The sequence below is a fragment of the Phoxinus phoxinus genome, assembly GCF_949152265.1.
Source record: "Phoxinus phoxinus genome assembly, chromosome: 23".
Classification (NCBI taxonomy): Eukaryota; Metazoa; Chordata; class Actinopteri; order Cypriniformes; family Leuciscidae; genus Phoxinus; species Phoxinus phoxinus.
This window is the reverse complement of record NC_136898.1, coordinates 26,295,284-26,317,222: the sequence shown is the minus strand read 5'-3', so window position 1 is coordinate 26,317,222 and position 21,939 is coordinate 26,295,284. Positions and strand designations below refer to the sequence as shown.

Sequence of the window (21,939 nt, the reverse complement as noted above, 5' to 3'; positions counted from 1 at the left end):
TGAAACCGTGGAAGTCAAAAGACTGGTACCTGTCAGGTGTAAGCCTAGGGACTTCCTCGAGTCTGAGGGTGGTGTCTACGGACGCATCCAACGCAGGATGGGGAGCGCTGCTCGAGGGCAGACCGCTGTTTGGCCTTTGGTCAGAGCGAGAGAAGCTCTTCCACATAAACTGCCTCGAGATGTTAGCAGTGTGCAAAGCGCTCACTCGCTTTCGTCCCCTGATTATGGGCTGCCATGTACTGATACGTTCAGACAGCATGTCAGTGGTGTCATACATAAATCGCCAGGGCGGCCTCAGGTCCCTGTCGTTATACAGGCTGACCAAACGCCTTCTGATATGGGCGCGCTGCAACCTCCTTTCACTAAGGGCGACGCACGTGCCGGGGCACCTGAATGTTGGACCAGATGTACTGTCCAGGAACCGCGTTCCTGCAGGAGAATGGTCGTTACACCCACACACAGTACAACTGTTGTGGAAGAAATTCGGCAGAGCGGAAGTGGACCTCTTTGCGTCTCCAGAGAACGCTCACTGTCTAGAATTTTTCTCAAAAAGCAAGGACGCGCTGGCTCATCAGTGGCCGCGCCGCCCGCTGTATGCTTTTCCCCCTGTCTCCCTCCTGACCCAAGTGGTGGAGATGATCAGGGAGGAGGGATGCTCAGTGCTGCTAGTAGCGCCGCTCTGGTCGAATCAACCTTGGTTCCCAGCTGTGATGCAGTTAGCCAGCACCGCCCCGTGGCCGGTGCCTCTGAGGAGAGATCTCCTCTCTCAAGCAAATGGTTCGATTTGGCATCCTCACCCGGAGCTATGGTCCCTTCATGTGTGGGCCATCAACGGGTATCTGCTGACCTCCCTCAGGGAGTGTTAAACACGATCACACAAGCTAGAGCTCCGTCTACGCGACGGTTCTATGCGTCTAAATGGTCAGTTTTTTCTGGCTGGTGCACGTCTCGCGGCGTGTCACCCCCAGACTGCGGAGTAACAGAGGTTCTGTCCTTCTTACAAGAGATGTTGGATAGCGGGAGATCCCCTTCCACACTCAAGGTATATGTGGCGGCTATAGCGGCTTTCTCTGAAACCGCGCACGGCCAGTCCATAGGAAGGAACGATTTAGTCATTCGGTTCCTTAAAGGAGCTAGGAGACTTAATCCACCCAGACCTCCCACAGTTCCCATTTGGGACCTTTCCACGGTGCTGGACGCCATGAAGGGTCCTCCTTTCGAGCCTCTTCAGGAGATTGATATGAAACACTTGTCGCTCAAGACGGTGTTTCTCCTGGCTCTCGCTTCAGTGAAGCGCGTTGGGGACTTACACGCGCTCTCAGTGAGCGCGTCGTGCATGGAATTTGGGCTTAATGACTCCAGAGTCGTGCTCAAACCTAAGCATGGTTATGTTCCAAAATCCCTAAACACACCGTTTAGGGCACAGGTTATTTCCCTGTCTGCCCTTCCGGTCACCGGGGATAGTATGGACGAAAATTTCATCTGCCCAGTGAGGGCGTTGAGAGCTTACGTGTCGCGCTCGTCTGCTTTCAGACAGACAGAGCAGCTTTTCATTTCGCTCAGCGGGCGTCTCAAGGGACTGGCCACTTCGAAACAGAGCCTATCCAGATGGATAGTGGACGCGATAGCTCTAGCGTACGCATCCAAAGGCATTCAGTGCCCTTTGGGTGTTAGAGCGCACTCCACGAGAAGTATGGCTTCTTCGTGGGCTTGGTCGAGTGGGATTGCCTTACAGGATATTTGTATGGCGGCAGGCTGGGCCTCACCGTCTACATTTATCAGGTTTTATAACCTCGAGGTACCCGCCTTACAGGCCAAGATATTGTCGGTTTAAATAACCGTATTCGTCAGACTGACTTTTCAAGTCGTCTATTATGGCATCATGTTGAACTGCTAAGCGCAGTTAACTATGCTGAACTGCTAAGCGCAGTTGATTCTGTACTGATCTGCTAAGCGCAGTTGATTCTGTACTGATCTGCTAAGCGCAGTCAACTCTATACTGATCTGCTAAATGCAGTCACTTTTGTGGGAGATGGTGGTTAGAATCCACCTCTTTCAGGATTCTCTGTGAGTCTTACAGGTGATTATGTACTATATGAACCCCAGCTCAGTGCTCTGGGTCTATGGTGTCGGATCACTGCACACACGGCGTCTTACAGGGTGTTCCCCAATGCGTTGCTACGACAACGCAGTACGAGAGTATCTCTCGTAAGAGAACGTACTCGATTACTAACGTAACCTCGGTTCTCTCTAGAGAGAGGAACGAGTACTGCGTTTCTTGCCGTGTATGCGCTCTGGTTGTTTTCGCTTTAAAAATCAGAGTTCATAAGCCTGTGAGCGAAATATATAGCCCTAAGCCACGCCCGTTTCGGCGGGACGTGACGCAGAAGGGCGCGAACCGCCCTCATTGGGTGTGACGTCACTCAAGGGCTCGCTCGATTGGCTTAAGCATTTGCCGCACAGCAGCCAATAGGCGCGCGAGCTGTCTCGCCTAGGTCTGTATGCTGTGGCAATGCGTTTTACATTGATACAAAATTAAGGATAATTTTTGCTTCAGGTCTTCTACGACAACGCAGTACTCGTTCCTCTCTCTAGAGAGAACCGAGGTTACGTTAGTAACCGAGTACGTTTTACTGTAAAATTATTTATTTTATTTATTATTATTATTTTATTTTTGCTCGTGTTTTTTTTTCTTTTTCTCCCTGAAAGGCTTATTCTTGGTCATAAGATTTTGCTCACCCAGAACAGGCTGTTGTGGTTTAATTCGATTCCCATTCCCTGGGATCTGAGGAGTTTGGGAAATGTGCTGGATCTGAGGAGTCACGTGCCCATCGTCATCGAGTGGGTGAAGGATCTGGTCATGAGTGGCGGGACTGAAGGTGCTGGGGTGTGTATCTGGAGCCGGCTCACTGTACCCACTCAGCGCCGAGCCCAGCAGACAGAGGCTGAAGTATTGACCTGCAGAACAGAAGAGAGAGTCACCGCTCCTCCCTCCGGACGGAAGACCTCCTGGACTCCTGTTCATGTCATGTTAGGGTTTGTTCATGTTCATTGGTTATTTCCTGTCATGTGTTCATAGTCTTGTTAGCTTGTTATCATTTCTGTCCTCTCATTGGTTTTTGCTTAATTAGCTCTGCCTGTTGGGTTTTGTCATGCATTCCCCATGACCTTGTATTGTCAGTGAGTGCTGTTTTCATGGCTTACGTTCAAGCTCATGTTTATGCCTGCTCAAGTCATGTCCTCATTTAGTTCTGTTTGTTTTGGGTTCATTTCTACTCGCCATCAGAGGACGACTCATCGCTACACAGCAGACTATAAAGCCCAACAGTCTGTGCAACATTATGTCACGATTGGACGGACTGATGGCATCACTTGAGTGAACACTACCCTTCTTTATCAGTGTTGATGTGGCAGCAATGAGCTATTCACTCCAGTGTACCTGACTACATAAATGATGTTCCAGAAGATTGAAATAATTTTTGTTGGCAGAACATAAACAGGGCTTAACCGATTCATCTGTACATTGCTTCTTTGATAATAAAAAAACACAATAAAAACAAACAATCCTTTAATTAAAACATTAAATCATTGTAATTGATTATTTATATATATAAAAAAATGCTATTCCACATCCTGCCATTTAAATTATAAATAAACACACAAAAAATAAAACTGGTATGAGAAAGATGTACACTAAAAACACAATAAATAGCAAATAATAAAACAATAAATAACAAAACTGAATATCAAAGTATGATACAGTATGGGCCATTATGAAGGTGTGTATTGGTCACCTGACCCTGGCTCAGGACACGTCTGCGGAGCCGTTCCCTGACTCCAGCACTGGCCTCGGTCACAGCAGCACTGGACTTTACTGAAGCGGCCGCTGATTTCCTGAGCGCAGCGGCCATTCACGACTGACGCAAAGCAGACGCCGGTGTGCTGCTCTGAAACACACACACACACACACCTATGAGAAACACATAGTCCAAAAACTACAAACTGAGCGTAACGGTGCTCCGTTAAGAAAGTTCATATTCAGGTGAACATTTGAACCCCTGGTTATGAGCAAATTGAAACCTAGTGAAGGAATATTTTCCAGTTATGCATACAGTGAAGTACAGAAGGCTGTTAATATACTTTAAGTAGTGCGAGTCCCTCTGAATAATCCTGCCATTACTGGTGGGTTGAGCTATGTTGACCAACACTACACACACACGGGTGTAAACGGTATCTAAAGAACAGGAAATTGCTTTGAACTGTGGTCTTCCATGACATCTGCGCTTATGGATGCGGTTTGTACATGTGCTTTCATTAAAATCAAAGGATACTCTCAGAATTCCTCAGACGTGATAGAGACGGCCGGCTCCACACATGCTCTGGCACTGATCTGCAGTTAAACACAGCATTAACCAGGCCAGAGGTCATCTCTCTGTACATCTACACCAGAAGAGACTCTGAGGCGGACTTGGTTCACTTTCCAATTTCTTCTAGGTATCTCACTATGGGCAGAGAGACAAATAAAGCCACGCAGTCGTGTTCCCCGTGAAGATGTTGAGAACAGCAGTGCTCAGCAGAGCATGGATCGTGCAGTTTAACAGTTTACAGACTAATCTAGGATACTTCCCTTTATTAGCTTTCCGGTGGGTGACGTTATGTTTGCCATCAGCAGTCCACTGACACAGCATAGGTGAACAACAAAGGCTCGTGCCGCTCAGTAGGAGATTCACATGATAGATAGTTCGATGGGTGTATATGAATAATACATGCGGGAAAGGCTACCTATAATTGTAATCAAACTTAAGATATTTACAGTCAATTCATTTCTTTTTGAGGTCTGGGTGGGAGAACACTTAATTTCAGTAAAGTCCATCTCCTGAATTAAAGAGTGCATGTGTGTATTTGCTGTATTGTCTCTGAGGTTGAGGTCTGAAGCACAGAGTTTAGCTCTCGCCCGGCCGCCACTGGAGCTCAGCAGGGTTGAGTCAGGTCACTGATGGGAAACTGGGTTATAAGAGGTCTAGAGAGGTCAAGTGGTCACCTGTGCTCTGTGTGGACAGTAGCGCCCCAGTATAGCGATGGGGACACTGTAATGTCAAAATGCACTGTCCTTCGGATGAGACGTTCAAATAAGGTCCTGACTCTGTGGTCATAAAAACCCAAGAATGTCTTTCAAAAAGAGTAGGGATGTAACCCTGGCACCCTGGACAAACTTGCCCATTGTCCATCATCATGGCCTCCTACCATCCCCATATATATGTAATGGATACTGTACATCCAGCCGGTTGTTATCTCAGAATAAACCCCGACAGGGTGAGGAGGATGACTCTGAGATAACAACAGGCTGGATGTACATTATCCCACTTATTACACGGCTACTTTCCACGTAAGTACATAATTATATAAGTATAATTATTTTATATATTTAAGAAATATTTGCATGTACTATATACTGTATAAAAATAATTATACACAGTACTCACACACATATATTATGTAAACACAAACACATGCGATTAAATCGCGCCCAGCAATAATATATCTACACACACTGATTGGCTTCATCACCCTGACTCCACCAGTAAGCTGCATTCTGGCCCACTATGACTCCACATAATCCCAGTGGATGCTGGAAGTTGAGGAGATCTGAGTGTTGAGAAAAGCACTCTATATATGAATGCAATTAATTATTATGAATTAATAAGTGCTGCATAAGGCGCACATATACAAAGCACACAGATATAAACACACCATTACAATAGTCATTTTGACAAGGGGTCTTTAGTATAAAGCTGGTGAGAGTCCAATCAGCACTTACATTTATTCAGGACAGAAGAGTCATTCGGCGTCTAACTCACCAAGGCAGCGTGTACGGTCCACAGACGGCACGTATCCAGACGCACACACACACGAGAAACTGCCCACTGAATTAATGCAGCGTCCTCCGTCACACACACGCTCGATGCTGGAGCATTCGTCCACATCTGAGGGATTTTATTGCAATATACACTGAAATACACTTTACTTAGAATGATCGAGTCAAGTTGTTATGTTGGTCCTGCATGGCAGGGAAAGAGAAGCAGCTGTGCATGAGAGGAATGCCTTTAATGAAAGGGATCTGCTAGAATGTGTGTGTTGATACAGACACATTTCTCCTGGAGTTCAATTATAACCTCCAGGTCACAAAATACCAGTAATTTCCTGTGTTATCACCAGTGGGTCATGATCAGACAACTACAGTGTGCTTTTATGAACTCTATAACGTCGGGATTGTGTGGGGCAGTCTCTTATTTAGGTAAGCATGCTATTATTCTCCTTTTGGCATGGTGTGTGATGTTACTCACCCTCACACTTCAGCGAGCTCATGTGCTGCTGGTAGCCCGCCGGACACCGGCACTGGTACGAGCCCACTGTGTTGATGCAGCTTCCTCCTCCACACAGGTCAGGCACGACCTTACACTCATCCACATCTGGACAAAGAGAAAACATGCATGCTTGAAGTGCCAGCAATTCCCTTAATGCTTGTTAGATTAAATTAAGATTAAATGATCTTGAAGACCAGACTGATAACCAAGACAACAAACCACAGATGTTTTTAAAAGAGTTACATTTATAATCACAGATGGGTAAATCCAAAATCAAACCAACAAAACTAAAAATAAATAAAAAAAATCATGATTATCCCACGATTCTGAAGACAACTAAACAAAATAACATGTAATTTACTAGAGTTGTGACAAAATGTTAATTGCTGCAGTCTATTTAAAAATGTTGAATTAGTTTGAAAGAGTAAAAAAAAAAAAAAAATTGGTTTAATGAATGATTCAATGACGTAATCGATACGACGATCGCAATCAGGAGTTTCATGTGAGGGCAAAATGGTTTCCCCACGCAGATTTTTCAATGTGTACAAGTTGGACACGTGGATTTGTCACATTGACCAGCAGAAAGCTACTTAGTTAGAAAGTGACTTATGTGTGAGTTGTGCTTAATATATTGCAACAATAGACCTCTCTTGCCTGCAGAATTTCACTAATTAGACTGTATATAAACAAAGGTGACTTGACTAGGAGGAAATGAAGCTCTAGCGCAAGTTCTGCCGGGAAGACTCAATTGTTACGTAACTTCTCATCTATCCAATCATATCCTAATACTTTTGGTATAAAAGGTTGGTACTTGCACACGTCTGAGTTCGCAGATGCTGTCGCTCCATTCACCTCCACCCTGCCCACCACCTCCAAGATGGGACCTTCCCTTCATCTTCCCTAACACCACCAAGACGGGTCCTTCCCTCCATCCTCCACATAACACCAAGATGTCTTTCTCCTCCATCCACCCCACCACCACCAGACGGCCCCTTCCCTTACTCCGCAGGGGGTCGGCTGCGCCCCTGCCTTCGTCTTCAGGCAGGATATGCAGAGTCCGGACCCTAGGATTGCAAGCTACGGACGGGGCCTACGCCAAAGAACTTGATTGCTTGCTGAGCTCTTAATAAATGTTAATTGTCACAGTATTTATTCTCCCGAGTCTTTCTGGTAGAACTGCAGAGAACAGAGAGTGTGTGGTAGAAGTGTGTTCAATAAATGAACTCGTGTTCATTTATATGGAAATTCTAGAGAAAGACGTTATCCAAAAATATAATTTGCCAAGCAGCATTTATATTGTTTTTATTTTTACCCGCACCTGATTATCAGCGGCTCTGCTTGTTTGCGACTCTACGCTGATTTGCACTGCTCTTGGTAGATTGTGTTGTTCATTACAATTAATCTGAGCATTGTCAGTAGATCAGCCGCAGAACTTTACACTCACATCGACACTTTAATGGGATTTCAGTCCTACGCTAATTTGCCCTGTTTAGTTTACTCTTTAAATGGGGAACTATTACGCAAAATTCACTTTTACATGGCGTTTGAACATAAATGTGTGTTGGCAGTGTGTGTACACAACCACCCTATAATGATAAAAATCCACCCAGTGCTTTTTTTTAAATCCCCATAAATCATAAGCAGTGTCTCAGAACAAGCCGTTTTTTTTAGAATCAGTGCAATGTGACGTAGATTTGCACAAGCCCCGTCCACGACTGTTGATTGACACTGCAGTTTGAGCGTAGACCCACCCTGAGTGAGCTAAACACAAGCCCCGCCCACGACTGTTGATTGACACTGCAGTATCGACGCTGGAGCAGCTGTAACGTTTGACAAGAATGTCTCCGGAAGCGATTGAGGTGTTTTGTTTTTTGGATGTTAGAATGAACATAGCAGTCTTCATTACTCTCGTTGTTACTCGAGGCTTTATCAGTACAGAACTGCTCTCGTGATCCAGCGTACAGTCTCCGGAGCGACAGGACTAACATCACTGATCACGGCAGAAATGAAAGTGAGAGCGAGCTCTTTATGACACTCGAGCTCATCGAGTCGCTTTACAGATATACAGTTTACCAGTTTATTAAGCACACACTGAAAAGGTGTGTATATATGCGTTTACTGTTAGTTGTAACGAGTGTTTTGTGTAATCCGCTGTGTATGTTGATGATAATGAAAGGGAGAGAGATGGAGAGAGAGAGTTTATGGATAAGACTTTAATGTTGTGCACTTCTTATACGGTGTTTATTCAGCTCTCAGTGATTTTCTGCAGTAAAACTAACGCTTCATCTTTTGTGTGATGTACAATAAACTTCACTGAACTCATCAGTCTGCTACAGTAGGCTTGTATTAATAGTGGATAAAAGCAGATGACAAATACGTTATAACTGTAATTAATTACTAAACTATACCTGTTCTGTCTCCACACAGCATATTCTCTGGCTCTGTGGGCATTATTGCCCGACTCCGGGTCGAAATGAACACTACTGAGAGTTTCTGCCGTGGGATGAGAATGAGATTGTCCTGACTGAGCGCGAGCTCGTGAGGCTCCGCCCCCTGTGCCGGCGGCAGCAGCTCATTTGCATTTAAAGGGACACACTAAAACCGCGCGTTTTTCTGAGCCCCAAAAAGTGACAATTTAAACGGGCTATAAAAAATGATCTGTTGGGTATTTTGAGCTAAAACTTCACATACACACTCTGGGGACATCAGAGACTTATTTTACATCTTGTGAAAAGGGGCGTAGTAGGTGCCCTTTAAGATAAAGTGTGTGATATCTGAGCTACCAGCACCACAAAACAGAATTCCCAAAATATATATGTTTTCAATCTGCCATTCTCATATTCCTGTTTCGATAGCATCAATCACTCATTATTGGATAAAGTGTCAACTAAATGAATAACTCGAAGTATAAATGTATTTTTGAAAGATCACCAAAATTCAATGCTGAAAGTATAAATGCATAAAAAACGTTTGCAAAGCAATTGACCGTTCGCAAAGACGGTCAATTGCTGTTATTGACCGTCTTTGCGAACGTTACTTAGTTACTGTAACGTTAGTTACTGTCGCTATGTCCGACAAGCCACGCCGCTCACACACACACACCATGTTCTCATGCAGTGAAAAACACATCGCGGAGCAGAGAGGACACTGACAACACACTGACAGACACAGACCAGGTTACTTTCGGTTACTTTTGATATTAAACAAAGTCTCACCTTTCAAATTTGGTCATTTTTTAAAAGAAATGTAAACAATAGCGTTTTGTGGCTCTTTAATGTGTGTGTCAGATCGCTGTGTCGCCTCAGTTAAAGCTGCTCGTGAACCGATCATCTCTTCCTTCTAGTTCATTTATAGCATCAAATAAACATGAATGAACATCAGAAGGAATGTTGTTTTAACCGCGGAAAGACGTCTCCAGTTCAAATCCTCCCATGTTAATCTACTAACTAATCTAACAAAATGGCGGATGGCAAAGTATGATTAGTCAGATCACCTGTCAATCAACCTCCCTGCGAAAGGTCAATTGACATTTACTGATACATCACTGTACTTTACACACTTTACTGATGTGATAAACCAGAGCTGACCTTGGCAGGCTCCTGTGCGAGTGTTGGTGATGAAGCCTGTGCTGCAGGACGAGCTGACCGGAGGGCACCGCTGGCACGGGTCGCCCCACGCTCCGCCCACCGTGGCACAGCACAGGGCTTTACTGCACACGAACGCCCCGCTCCGGCCTGCACACTCACTGCTGACGGCCTGGGTGAAGCACGGCCCCGTCCGGTAATCTGATGTATAAATCACAATTATCCGAACCTTCAAGTCAAAAGAACAAATTATCACATGTCATTCACCAGGCAAGTAAGAGTATTGGATTAACGGTTTATTTTCTCTTAATGACAGAATCTATAAAAGCTGTTGTTGTGTCTAAAAAAAATCTCGTTAAGGAGATGCAGACGAATCTATGCCCCAGTTAGCACACATAAAGGAAGCACATACACAAGCATGATCAATCTTTAAATAATACAGTTATTTCTTCACATAGTAATACGAATGATTTTTAATTTTTTACATTTCAGTGATTAGTATATTTCTTATAGTCATGAAAATACAGTTACATTATGACAAATCTTAATGGCCCTAAAAAAATAGGTGTCATTTTTATAAAAGAAAGAAAATAGTTCCTTATCCATGGCAACCAATGGGACAATTATTCCATCAGATGTATGAGAGGAGATAGGAGCTGATATTTTGGAAGAAAAAAGAAAGAAAATAGAACAAAGAAACCAAGTCCACCCAGGTATTAATGGGCAGCATAACTATAGCATGAACAGAAAACATTTGTGTAGTTTGAATCTGCAGACTGTTTGTTTCACCATCTCCAGAGGAATTTTAATAGCTTACATTGAACCAATGTCTGCAAAGCGAACAAACAAACATGTTTCATTGCTGATGTTTATAAGAGTGTGAGTGAGCAGCAGCACATGGAGGCCGTCTGGAGAGAGGCTCAGGGACCCTGTGCAGCTGGACATGTGCTCTGCATTACACAACCATGAGCTTTCATTTACCGCCAGCTTCTGTGCCAACTCCTGGGAAACGCTTTTTACCTCGTTTTCTCTTTCCTTAGCATGAATACTTTTTCAAGAGGTGCAGATAAGGTTACGATTCAAATTTAAATGGTCAGTGTTGCTCAGAATATTTTTCCAAATGAAACTTATTTCAATTTTCCATGTGATACTTTACAATCACAATATAAGGCCCAACACATCCAGCATTTCATTTTATTTTATTTTCAAAACCACTGCACTGTAAAAAAATCAAAAATAAGTTGCTGCCTCAAATTTTTAAGTACAAGCAACTTGAATGTTCAAGTCATTTAAACTTGAAACCCACTCCCAGAGTTATCCTTCCCGTGCAGATCCAATGCTGCCACATCTTTAAACTACTATTAGTATTATTTGAAGTTAACATTATAAAATAAGTAGACCTACACCACAAAACTAGTTGAGGATCAATTTCGGCGTGTATGTTCAGACCGGCAGGAGCGGCAGTGAAGCGGGCTGTCAGCGCGAGTCTATTTCTGCTGCGCTGCTCACGCTCAATTAAAGTGAAAGCACACTTTTGATAGACAAAATAAATATGATTTCACACAAAAAATGCCTAAAATGCACAGAATTTGCATGTCTAGTGTGTGTTAACAAGACCTGGAGTAGCTATGTCAGAAAAGAAAATGAAGACTTCTAAAAATGAATATTTATAGAAAATTGACCCATTTAAACTTGTTTTTATTATTCAGATTGGGTAAAAGTATAGGGTGTTTTATAATATATATATATAGAAAATAAATATTTGTGTGTGCTGTAAAGTGGTTAGAAAAAATGCAATCGGAATCGGCAGGTCAACCTCAATGAAAAACCGGAAATCGGAATCGGCCTAGACAATTGTAATCGGTGCATCTCTACTTATTGTACAATATTACCAAACATTCCTTACACTCTTATGAATATGTCAGGGTTTTATGATTAATTGATTTTTGTATTCAATGCCCTAAATGTATGTGTGTGTGTGTGTGTGTGTGTGTGTGTGTGTGTGTGCGTGCGTGCGTGCGTGCGTGCGTGCGTGCGTGTGTGTGTGCTGACAGTAATAGTCACAGCTTTGTGAATGCTTGCTCTTACCTCTCTCACACAGTGGCCCAGTGAAGCCGTATACACACACGCAGAGGTTTGGGCCAATGCAGCGTCCACCATTCTGACAGGTCTTCTCACAGACCGCTGAAACAAAACCACTGGCTTAAAACACTGTTTCAATAGTGCAGTAACCGTCTGACTATCATATGCACAACAAATCATAAGTTCACACACATTCTTCACATAAAAGCCAATATATTGGACATGCCCTGCATGATTTGATGATGAAAGTGGGCTAAATTACATTGGGTTTATTAGTGTTAAATGTCCTGTGTGAAAAACATATGAGAAGGACACTTCAGGATAACTGAACACTAATTATGACTGGCTAACTACAGGCCGGCTGTTAACACAGTTAATGTCCAGACAGGTTATTGTTGCTCATCCTACATTTCAAAACCTTGGCAAAAGGCCATGGCTTCAGAACCAGAATCAAAGAGACTTTCAACATTAGCCGAGTGCCAAACAGACGGGCCAAGAGCTTCGGCCTGCCCTCTGTTGTCTCTGAGCAAAGCCTTGAACTCCGACAGAAACGACTGCTTCTCTGGGTGATTTACATCTGCTGCAACCCTGGAGAACCCTGATGCCCTGCAGAGTCTGTGCCAATTACAGTTTATGACAGAGCAGGACACCTGCACACGCTTCTAAACATTAGTGTTAGCTTGTTTGTATGCATTCCACTGAGAAATATACAGGTAGCTCTTGAGCATTGTGAACATCAGCTGAACCTCAGTCTATGAAGTGTGACTATTTTACTGGACAAGTTCTCAATTCAGTTGTTAACTAATTCCTAGCCAGGATGTTACTGTACAAACACCTAGATGGGTTCTTGCTCCTGTGTATAATCAAAACCAGTACAGTGTGTTAGTAGTGCAGGTAAATGTGCTGTCTTCAAACCTGATCGAGGACAGGAATCTAGAAGCGTTAGCCCCTATCGCACTGGGTAGTTATAGGAACTAGCCATCAGGGTGATTCCCCGAGGACTAATGTTTCCCTAGGAACGGTTTCCTGGTTGCGTTCGCACCGCCAGTAGAAACTCTGAAGTGACGTAAGACAAGCTTGTTGTTGTGACCTTTAATGTTGTACTAATTTGTGTATTTTAACGCACTGAGGACGCCGGAGCCTGAGCTCACAGCGCTGGCATTCTCCACGTTCATTAGTTTACGATCTGTCTAACAGTCCTGTCTAATACGTTATTAGATATAACTGAAAAGGTATTAGTGTATGCTGTGTGGTTGATGTCCTGAGCAGAAATACATAATCATGTTTCTCTTGGTCCTGTGAAAGTTGCGTTGGATTTTCTCCTCAGTGTAAAGGTTAAGAGGCTCATCTATCTCTGTTTTTCATGTTCGTAGAGTTAGTTTCTGATGTAAATACTGTATATAGGCTATAATCAATGTGTTTACACAGCTTTAAAAAAAAAAAAAGGCAGGTGCGGGTGTTTCACGTGAGTACAGCCAATCAGTGTACACTACCGTCACTGCTAGTTCCTACAGTGCTGGTGTAGACCGACTCTGGAGTCGGAGTAATTTAGTTCCCCAAAAGAAGTTCCTAGAACTAAAATAGGAATTACTCCCATCTAGCGGTGAAACTGCATATGACTACCAACTGAATATTACGTTCTAGCCCCTCCCACTCCGATGGTTTTTTAACTCCTACGGTGGCCGTGCTATTTCAAATCTGCCGGCAGTCGCGAGTAATCTCCGCTCGCATTCGTCACGGTGCCGCTGAGTGTAAAAGCGTGAAAGGCGAAGCTTGAATTTCCAGGTGTGTCCCTCTTATTAATGTGTTAATTAATGTCCCTCTTTGGCTAATGTATTTTCAAGATGGAGGCGCAACATGGCTGCCGCCATTCAGGCAGCTCACCCGTATGTATAATAAATGGCAGATTTACGCTTACGAGAATACTTGATTAGTTGGTAGAAGTAATTATACATTAATGAGCACATATAATTTTGAAAGAACAAAGTGTTTTTTTGCTGAGAATCAACTTAAAAAATGACACAGTGTAGCTTTAAGGAGCAGGGTCAAAGGTAATCCAAAGAAGAACTGGTCACCTTGGGCAGTGCTTCTTAAACCTGTCATGTAAGCCCCACCACTGTAGATTTGGGATGTCTCCATCTAACACACCTCATTTAACTCACCAGTAGAGGCTGCAAGACTTGAATTGTGTGTGTATCTTACAATGGAGACAATCAAAAATGTGCAGTAGTGGGGGTCCCAGGACAGGTTTGAGAGGCACTGGTGTGCTTGATTGGGGAGACATCCCAAATGTTCAAGTGAAGTGAAGAAATACTATTTGTGACGTAAGTCGAAAAAGGTCTGTGTTCTTCTTTACAAACAGTAGGTGCTTCGAGACCGCCTGGATCAGGAGATCTCCAGAGGCTAGTGTACGACAGGTGATACTGCGTGGACTCTTTAGAAGAAGCAGACAGGAATAAGGGACAACATGTTGAGCTGTGTGCAGTTTGGAAAGGATCAAGTACTACGCAGGGCAAAGACCACAAACACTATGTATACTCACGCTGTCCACAAAAGATTCCTGTATATCCCTTTGGACAATGGCAATGATCCTCTTCACACACCCCTCCATTCATACATCTGGTATTGCACCGTTGGGCTTAAGCAAGAAAACAGGGAGGGAGAAAGAAATATTTTAGTCACAAGTGATTCATGTCATGACTGGTTAGGTCTGTTTTACATGCCTAATGTGAACTTCACTTCCAAAATTTTGTTTGAATAGAAATTATGCAGTATAATGTAAAAAAACAAACATATTCTGTACAATAGAACACATAATGTATTAAACATACATGATTTGGTGGCACAGGATGGGGCTGTTTGGCCACCAGGACATGTGCACATGTTGGGTCTGGAGCAGAAACCACCACCACAGCTGTTCCGGCAAATGGCTATGATAAAGAGCATGTGGCAATATTAACAGAAAATATCACTGGAATGAAGAAACGTGAGTGTTTAAAGTGTTTTCAATGTGTGTGAATCAGCTAATGTTTAGGTGATTTTTAGAGGATGCATGACATCAGTTCACCTCAAGTTCACACAGGTGTCTGAGCAACTACAGTGTACAGAAATCACAAACGCAATACTGTCTTATTTTTCTTTACTTGATAAACTGTAAGAACTTTTGTAGATGTATGACAGAAATAAAGTAAACTTGGTCAGAAATAAGAGATGCTGTTGTCATGCTGTTTGTGGAGCTGTTTAATCATCCTCTGCTAAGATCTTGAGAGATTAAATGTCTTCTATTATCTTCACTTTTCAATTGATTTAATCTAAGGCTTTGGCTGGAATACTGTTGTAGTTCTTGTGTTTTTTCTGTTCTTGTTCCATGATTCTGCTTATAAACAGCAAGATAAATCATCACTAATGCTCAATTATCAATTAATCAATTAATTATCTCATTAACCACAACTATGTCTGTTAATTTCACTCTTTGCAGTGTTAACATTTAGTTAACACTAATTATATTGCTGTGGGATTAAAGGTTTACAATACAAGACGACGCTAAACGCGGAAGTTGTACTAATAACGGAAAAAGGACTAAAAAGCCTGTACTCTGCTGCCAGGTCACCAACACAGTAATAGTACTTTGTAAAGAAACAACGCGCCTACAGACTGAATATGTAATACACATGCACATGTTGTCACGTTGTTCACAGTTTTGTAGTTTACATGAAGACAATAACAGTATTGTTTTCAAAAGTTTGCGTTTTCAGGACCCAAAAACTGCCAGAATGGATAAAAATACTTTTTGGGCTTTTTTTAGAAGGAAATAACCTCAATGAACCTCATTGGTTCTTGCTGAAGCTCAAACGTGCTGCGTAACATGAGGATGAATCTCATTGGTTCTTGCAGAAGCTCAAACGTGCTGCGTAACACAAGAATGAACCTCATTGGTTCTTGCAGAAGCTCAAACGTGCTGCATAACACTAGAATGAACCTCATTGGTTCTTGCTGAAGCTCAAACGTGCTGCGTAACACAAGAATGAACCTCATTGGTTCTTGCTGAAGCTCAAACGTGCTGTGTAACACAAGAATGAACCTCATTGGTTCTTGCTGAAGCTCAAACGTGCTGCGTAACACGAGAATGAACCTCATTGGTTCTTGCTGAAGCTCAAACGTGCTGCGTAACACAAGAATGAACCTCATTGGTTCTTGCTGAATCTCAAACGTGCTGCGTAACACAGGAATGAACCTCATTGGTTCTTGCTGAAGCTCAAACGTGCTGCGTAACACAAGAATGAACCTCATTGGTTCTTGCTGAAGCTCAAACGTGCTGCGTAACACAGGAATGAACCTCATTGGTTCTTGCTGAAGCTCAAACGTGCTGCGTAACACGAGAATGACCCTCATTGGTTCTTGCTGAAGCTCAAACGTGCTGCGTAACACAGGAATGAACCTCATTGGTTCTTGCTGAAGCTCAAACGTGCTGCGTAACACAGGAATGAACCTCATTGGTTCTTGCAGAAGCTCAAACGTGCTGCGTAAGACAGGAATGAACCTCATTGGTTCTTGCAGAAGCTCAAACGTGCTGCGTAAGACAGGAATGAACCTCATTGGTTCTTGCTGAAGCTCAAACGTGCTGCGTAACACAGGAATGAACCTCATTGGTTCTTGCTGAAGCTCAAACGTGCTGCGTAACACGAGAATGACCCTCATTGGTTCTTGCTGAAGCTCAAACGTGCTGCGTAACACAGGAATGAACCTCATTGGTTCTTGCTGAAGCTCAAACGTGCTGCGTAACACAGGAATGAACCTCATTGGTTCTTGCAGAAGCTCAAACGTGCTGCGTAAGACAGGAATGAACCTCATTGGTTCTTGCAGAAGCTCAAACGTGCTGCGTAACACAAGAATGAACCTCATTGGTTCTTGCTGAAGCTCAAACGTGCTGTGTAACACAAGAATGAACCTCATTGGTTCTTGCTGAAGCTCAAACGTGCTGCGTAACACAGGAATGAACCTCATTGGTTCTTGCTGAAGCTCAAACGTGCTGTGTAACACAAGAATGAACCTCATTGGTTCTTGCTGAAGCTCAAACGTGCTGCGTAACACAGGAATGAACCTCATTGGTTCTTGCAGAAGCTCAAACGTGCTGCGTAACACGAGAATGACCCTCATTGGTTCTTGCTGAAGCTCAAACGTGCTGTGTAACACAAGAATGAACCTCATTGGTTCTTGCTGAAGCTCAAACGTGCTGCGTAACACAGGAATGAACCTCATTGGTTCTTGCTGAAGCTCAAACGTGCTGTGTAACACAAGAATGAACCTCATTGGTTCTTGCTGAAGCTCAAACGTGCTGCGTAACACGAGAATGAACCTCATTGGTTCTTGCTGAAGCTCAAACGTGCTGCGTAACACAGGAATGAACCTCATTGGTTCTTGCTGAAGCTCAAACGTGCTGCGTAACACAAGAATGAACCTCATTGGTTCTTGCTGAAGCTCAAACGTGCTGCGTAACACAAGAATGAACCTCATTGGTTCTTGCTGAAGCTCAAACGTGCTGCGTAACACAGGAATGAACCTCATTGGTTCTTGCTGAAGCTCAAACGTGCTGCGTAACACAAGAATGAACCTCATTGGTTCTTGCTGAAGCTCAAGCGTGATGCGTAACACGAGAATGAACCTCATTGGTTCTTGCTGAAGCTCAAACGTGCTGCGTAACATGAGGATGAATCTCATTGGTTCTTGCAGAAGCTCAAACGTGCTGCGTAACATGAGGATGAATCTCATTGGTTCTTGCAGAAGCTCAAACGTGCTGCGTAACACAAGAATGAACCTCATTGGTTCTTGCTGAAGCTCAAACGTGCTGCGTAACACGAGAATGACCCTCATTGGTTCTTGCTGAAGCTCAAACGTGCTGCGTAACACAGGAATGAACCTCATTGGTTCTTGCAGAAGCTCAAACGTGCTGCGTAACACAAGAATGAACCTCATTGGTTCTTGCTGAAGCTCAAACGTGCTGCGTAACACGAGAATGACCCTCATTGGTTCTTGCAGAAGCTCAAACGTGCTGCGTAACACAGGAATGAACCTCATTGGTTCTTGCTGAAGCTCAAACGTGCTGCGTAACACGAGAATGACCCTCATTGGTTCTTGCAGAAGCTCAAACGTGCTGCGTAAGACAGGAATGAACCTCATTGGTTCTTGCAGAAGCTCAAACGTGCTGCGTAACACAAGAATGAACCTCATTGGTTCTTGCTGAAGCTCAAACGTGCTGTGTAACACAAGAATGAACCTCATTGGTTCTTGCTGAAGCTCAAACGTGCTGCGTAACACAGGAATGAACCTCATTGGTTCTTGCTGAAGCTCAAACGTGCTGTGTAACACAAGAATGAACCTCATTGGTTCTTGCTGAAGCTCAAACGTGCTGCGTAACACAGGAATGAACCTCATTGGTTCTTGCAGAAGCTCAAACGTGCTGCGTAACACGAGAATGACCCTCATTGGTTCTTGCTGAAGCTCAAGCGTGATGCGTAACACGAGAATGAACCTCATTGGTTCTTGCAGAAGCTCAAACGTGCTGCGTAACACAGGAATGAACCTCATTGGTTCTTGCAGAAGCTCAAACGTGCTGCGTAACACGAGAATGAACCTCATTGGTTCTTGCTGAAGCTCAAACGTGCTGTGTAACACAAGAATGAACCTCATTGGTTCTTGCTGAAGCTCAAACGTGCTGCGTAACACGAGAATGAACCTCATTGGTTCTTGCTGAAGCTCAAACGTGCTGCGTAACACAGGAATGAACCTCATTGGTTCTTGCTGAAGCTCAAACGTGCTGCGTAACACAGGAATGAACCTCATTGGTTCTTGCTGAAGCTCAAACGTGCTGTGTAACACAAGAATGAACCTCATTGGTTCTTGCTGAAGCTCAAACGTGCTGCGTAACACGAGAATGAACCTCATTGGTTCTTGCTGAAGCTCAAACGTGCTGCGTAACACAGGAATGAACCTCATTGGTTCTTGCTGAAGCTCAAACGTGCTGCGTAACACAAGAATGAACCTCATTGGTTCTTGCTGAAGCTCAAACGTGCTGCGTAACACAAGAATGAACCTCATTGGTTCTTGCTGAAGCTCAAACGTGCTGCGTAACACAGGAATGAACCTCATTGGTTCTTGCTGAAGCTCAAACGTGCTGCGTAACACAAGAATGAACCTCATTGGTTCTTGCTGAAGCTCAAGCGTGATGCGTAACACGAGAATGAACCTCATTGGTTCTTGCTGAAGCTCAAACGTGCTGCGTAACATGAGGATGAATCTCATTGGTTCTTGCAGAAGCTCAAACGTGCTGCGTAACATGAGGATGAATCTCATTGGTTCTTGCAGAAGCTCAAACGTGCTGCGTAACACAAGAATGAACCTCATTGGTTCTTGCTGAAGCTCAAACGTGCTGCGTAACACGAGAATGACCCTCATTGGTTCTTGCTGAAGCTCAAACGTGCTGCGTAACACAGGAATGAACCTCATTGGTTCTTGCAGAAGCTCAAACGTGCTGCGTAACACAAGAATGAACCTCATTGGTTCTTGCTGAAGCTCAAACGTGCTGCGTAACACGAGAATGACCCTCATTGGTTCTTGCAGAAGCTCAAACGTGCTGCGTAACACAGGAATGAACCTCATTGGTTCTTGCTGAAGCTCAAACGTGCTGCGTAACACGAGAATGACCCTCATTGGTTCTTGCAGAAGCTCAAACGTGCTGCGTAAGACAGGAATGAACCTCATTGGTTCTTGCAGAAGCTCAAACGTGCTGCGTAACACAAGAATGAACCTCATTGGTTCTTGCTGAAGCTCAAACGTGCTGTGTAACACAAGAATGAACCTCATTGGTTCTTGCTGAAGCTCAAACGTGCTGCGTAACACAGGAATGAACCTCATTGGTTCTTGCTGAAGCTCAAACGTGCTGTGTAACACAAGAATGAACCTCATTGGTTCTTGCTGAAGCTCAAACGTGCTGCGTAACACAGGAATGAACCTCATTGGTTCTTGCAGAAGCTCAAACGTGCTGCGTAACACGAGAATGACCCTCATTGGTTCTTGCTGAAGCTCAAGCGTGATGCGTAACACGAGAATGAACCTCATTGGTTCTTGCAGAAGCTCAAACGTGCTGCGTAACACAGGAATGAACCTCATTGGTTCTTGCAGAAGCTCAAACGTGCTGCGTAACACGAGAATGAACCTCATTGGTTCTTGCTGAAGCTCAAACGTGCTGTGTAACACAAGAATGAACCTCATTGGTTCTTGCTGAAGCTCAAACGTGCTGCGTAACACAGGAATGAACCTCATTGGTTCTTGCTGAAGCTCAAACGTGCTGTGTAACACAAGAATGAACCTCATTGGTTCTTGCTGAAGCTCAAACGTGCTGCGTAACACGAGAATGAACCTCATTGGTTCTTGCTGAAGCTCAAACGTGCTGCGTAACACAGGAATGAACCTCATTGGTTCTTGCTGAAGCTCAAACGTGCTGCGTAACACAGGAATGAACCTCATTGGTTCTTGCTGAAGCTCAAACGTGCTGCGTAACACAAGAATGAACCTCATTGGTTCTTGCTGAAGCTCAAACGTGCTGCGTAACACAAGAATGAACCTCATTGGTTCTTGCTGAAGCTCAAACGTGCTGCGTAACACAAGAATGAACCTCATTGGTTCTTGCTGAAGCTCAAACGTGCTGTGTAACACAAGAATGAACCTCATTGGTTCTTGCTGAAGCTCAAACGTGCTGCGTAACACAGGAATGAACCTCATTGGTTCTTGCTGAAGCTCAAACGTGCTGTGTAACACAAGAATGAACCTCATTGGTTCTTGCTGAAGCTCAAACGTGCTGCGTAACACAGGAATGAACCTCATTGGTTCTTGCTGAAGCTCAAACGTGCTGCGTAACACAAGAATGAACCTCATTGGTTCTTGCTGAAGCTCAAACGTGCTGCGTAACACGAGAATGACCCTCATTGGTTCTTGCTGAAGCTCAAACGTGCTGTGTAACACAAGAATGAACCTCATTGGTTCTTGCTGAAGCTCAAACGTGCTGCGTAACACAGGAATGAACCTCATTGGTTCTTGCTGAAGCTCAAACGTGCTGTGTAACACAAGAATGAACCTCATTGGTTCTTGCTGACGCTCAAACGTGCTGCGTAACACGAGAATGAACCTCATTGGTTCTTGCTGAAGCTCAAACGTGCTGCGTAACACAGGAATGAACCTCATTGGTTCTTGCTGAAGCTCAAACGTGCTGCGTAACACAAGAATGAACCTCATTGGTTCTTGCAGAAGCTCAAACGTGCTGCGTAACACAGGAATGAACCTCATTGGTTCTTGCTGAAGCTCAAACGTGCTGCGTAACACAGGAATGAACCTCATTGGTTCTTGCTGAAGCTCAAACGTGCTGCGTAACACAAGAATGAACCTCATTGGTTCTTGCTGAAGCTCAAACGTGCTGCGTAACACAGGAATGAACCTCATTGGTTCTTGCTGAAGCTCAAACGTGCTGCGTAACACAAGAATGAACCTCATTGGTTCTTGCTGAAGCTCAAGCGTGATGCGTAACACGAGAATGAACCTCATTGGTTCTTGCTGAAGCTCAAACGTGCTGCGTAACACAGGAATGAACCTCATTGGTTCTTGCAGAAGCTCAAACGTGCTGCGTAACACGAGAATGAACCTCATTGGTTCTTGCTGAAGCTCAAGCGTGATGCGTAACACGAGAATGAACCTCATTGGTTCTTGCAGAAGCTCAAACGTGCTGCGTAACACAGGAATGAACCTCATTGGTTCTTGCAGAAGCTCAAACGTGCTGCGTAACACGAGAATGAACCTCATTGGTTCTTGCTGAAGCTCAAACGTGCTGTGTAACACAAGAATGAACCTCATTGGTTCTT

The 21,939-nt window shown here is 43.9% G+C and overlaps 1 protein-coding gene across 6 annotated transcripts in view; it reads right to left on the bottom strand.

Moving 5' to 3' along the window:
• fbn2a (fibrillin 2a) overlaps positions 1–21,939 on the bottom strand; it is a 183,268-nt gene that overhangs the window by 157,329 nt on the left and 4,000 nt on the right. For all 6 annotated transcript variants that reach the window (XM_079600824.1, XM_079600826.1, XM_079600827.1 and 3 more), the window contains exons 3-10: positions 14,863–14,961; positions 14,574–14,669; positions 12,038–12,133; positions 9,953–10,150; positions 6,345–6,470; positions 5,859–5,984; positions 3,795–3,947; positions 2,740–2,958 (exon numbers count right to left, since the gene is read on the bottom strand). In XM_079600824.1, coding sequence (XP_079456950.1) covers positions 2,740–2,958; positions 3,795–3,947; positions 5,859–5,984; positions 6,345–6,470; positions 9,953–10,150; positions 12,038–12,133; positions 14,574–14,669; positions 14,863–14,961 — 1,113 coding nt within the window. The remainder of the gene's footprint in view (positions 1–2,739; positions 2,959–3,794; positions 3,948–5,858; positions 5,985–6,344; positions 6,471–9,952; positions 10,151–12,037; positions 12,134–14,573; positions 14,670–14,862; positions 14,962–21,939) is intronic.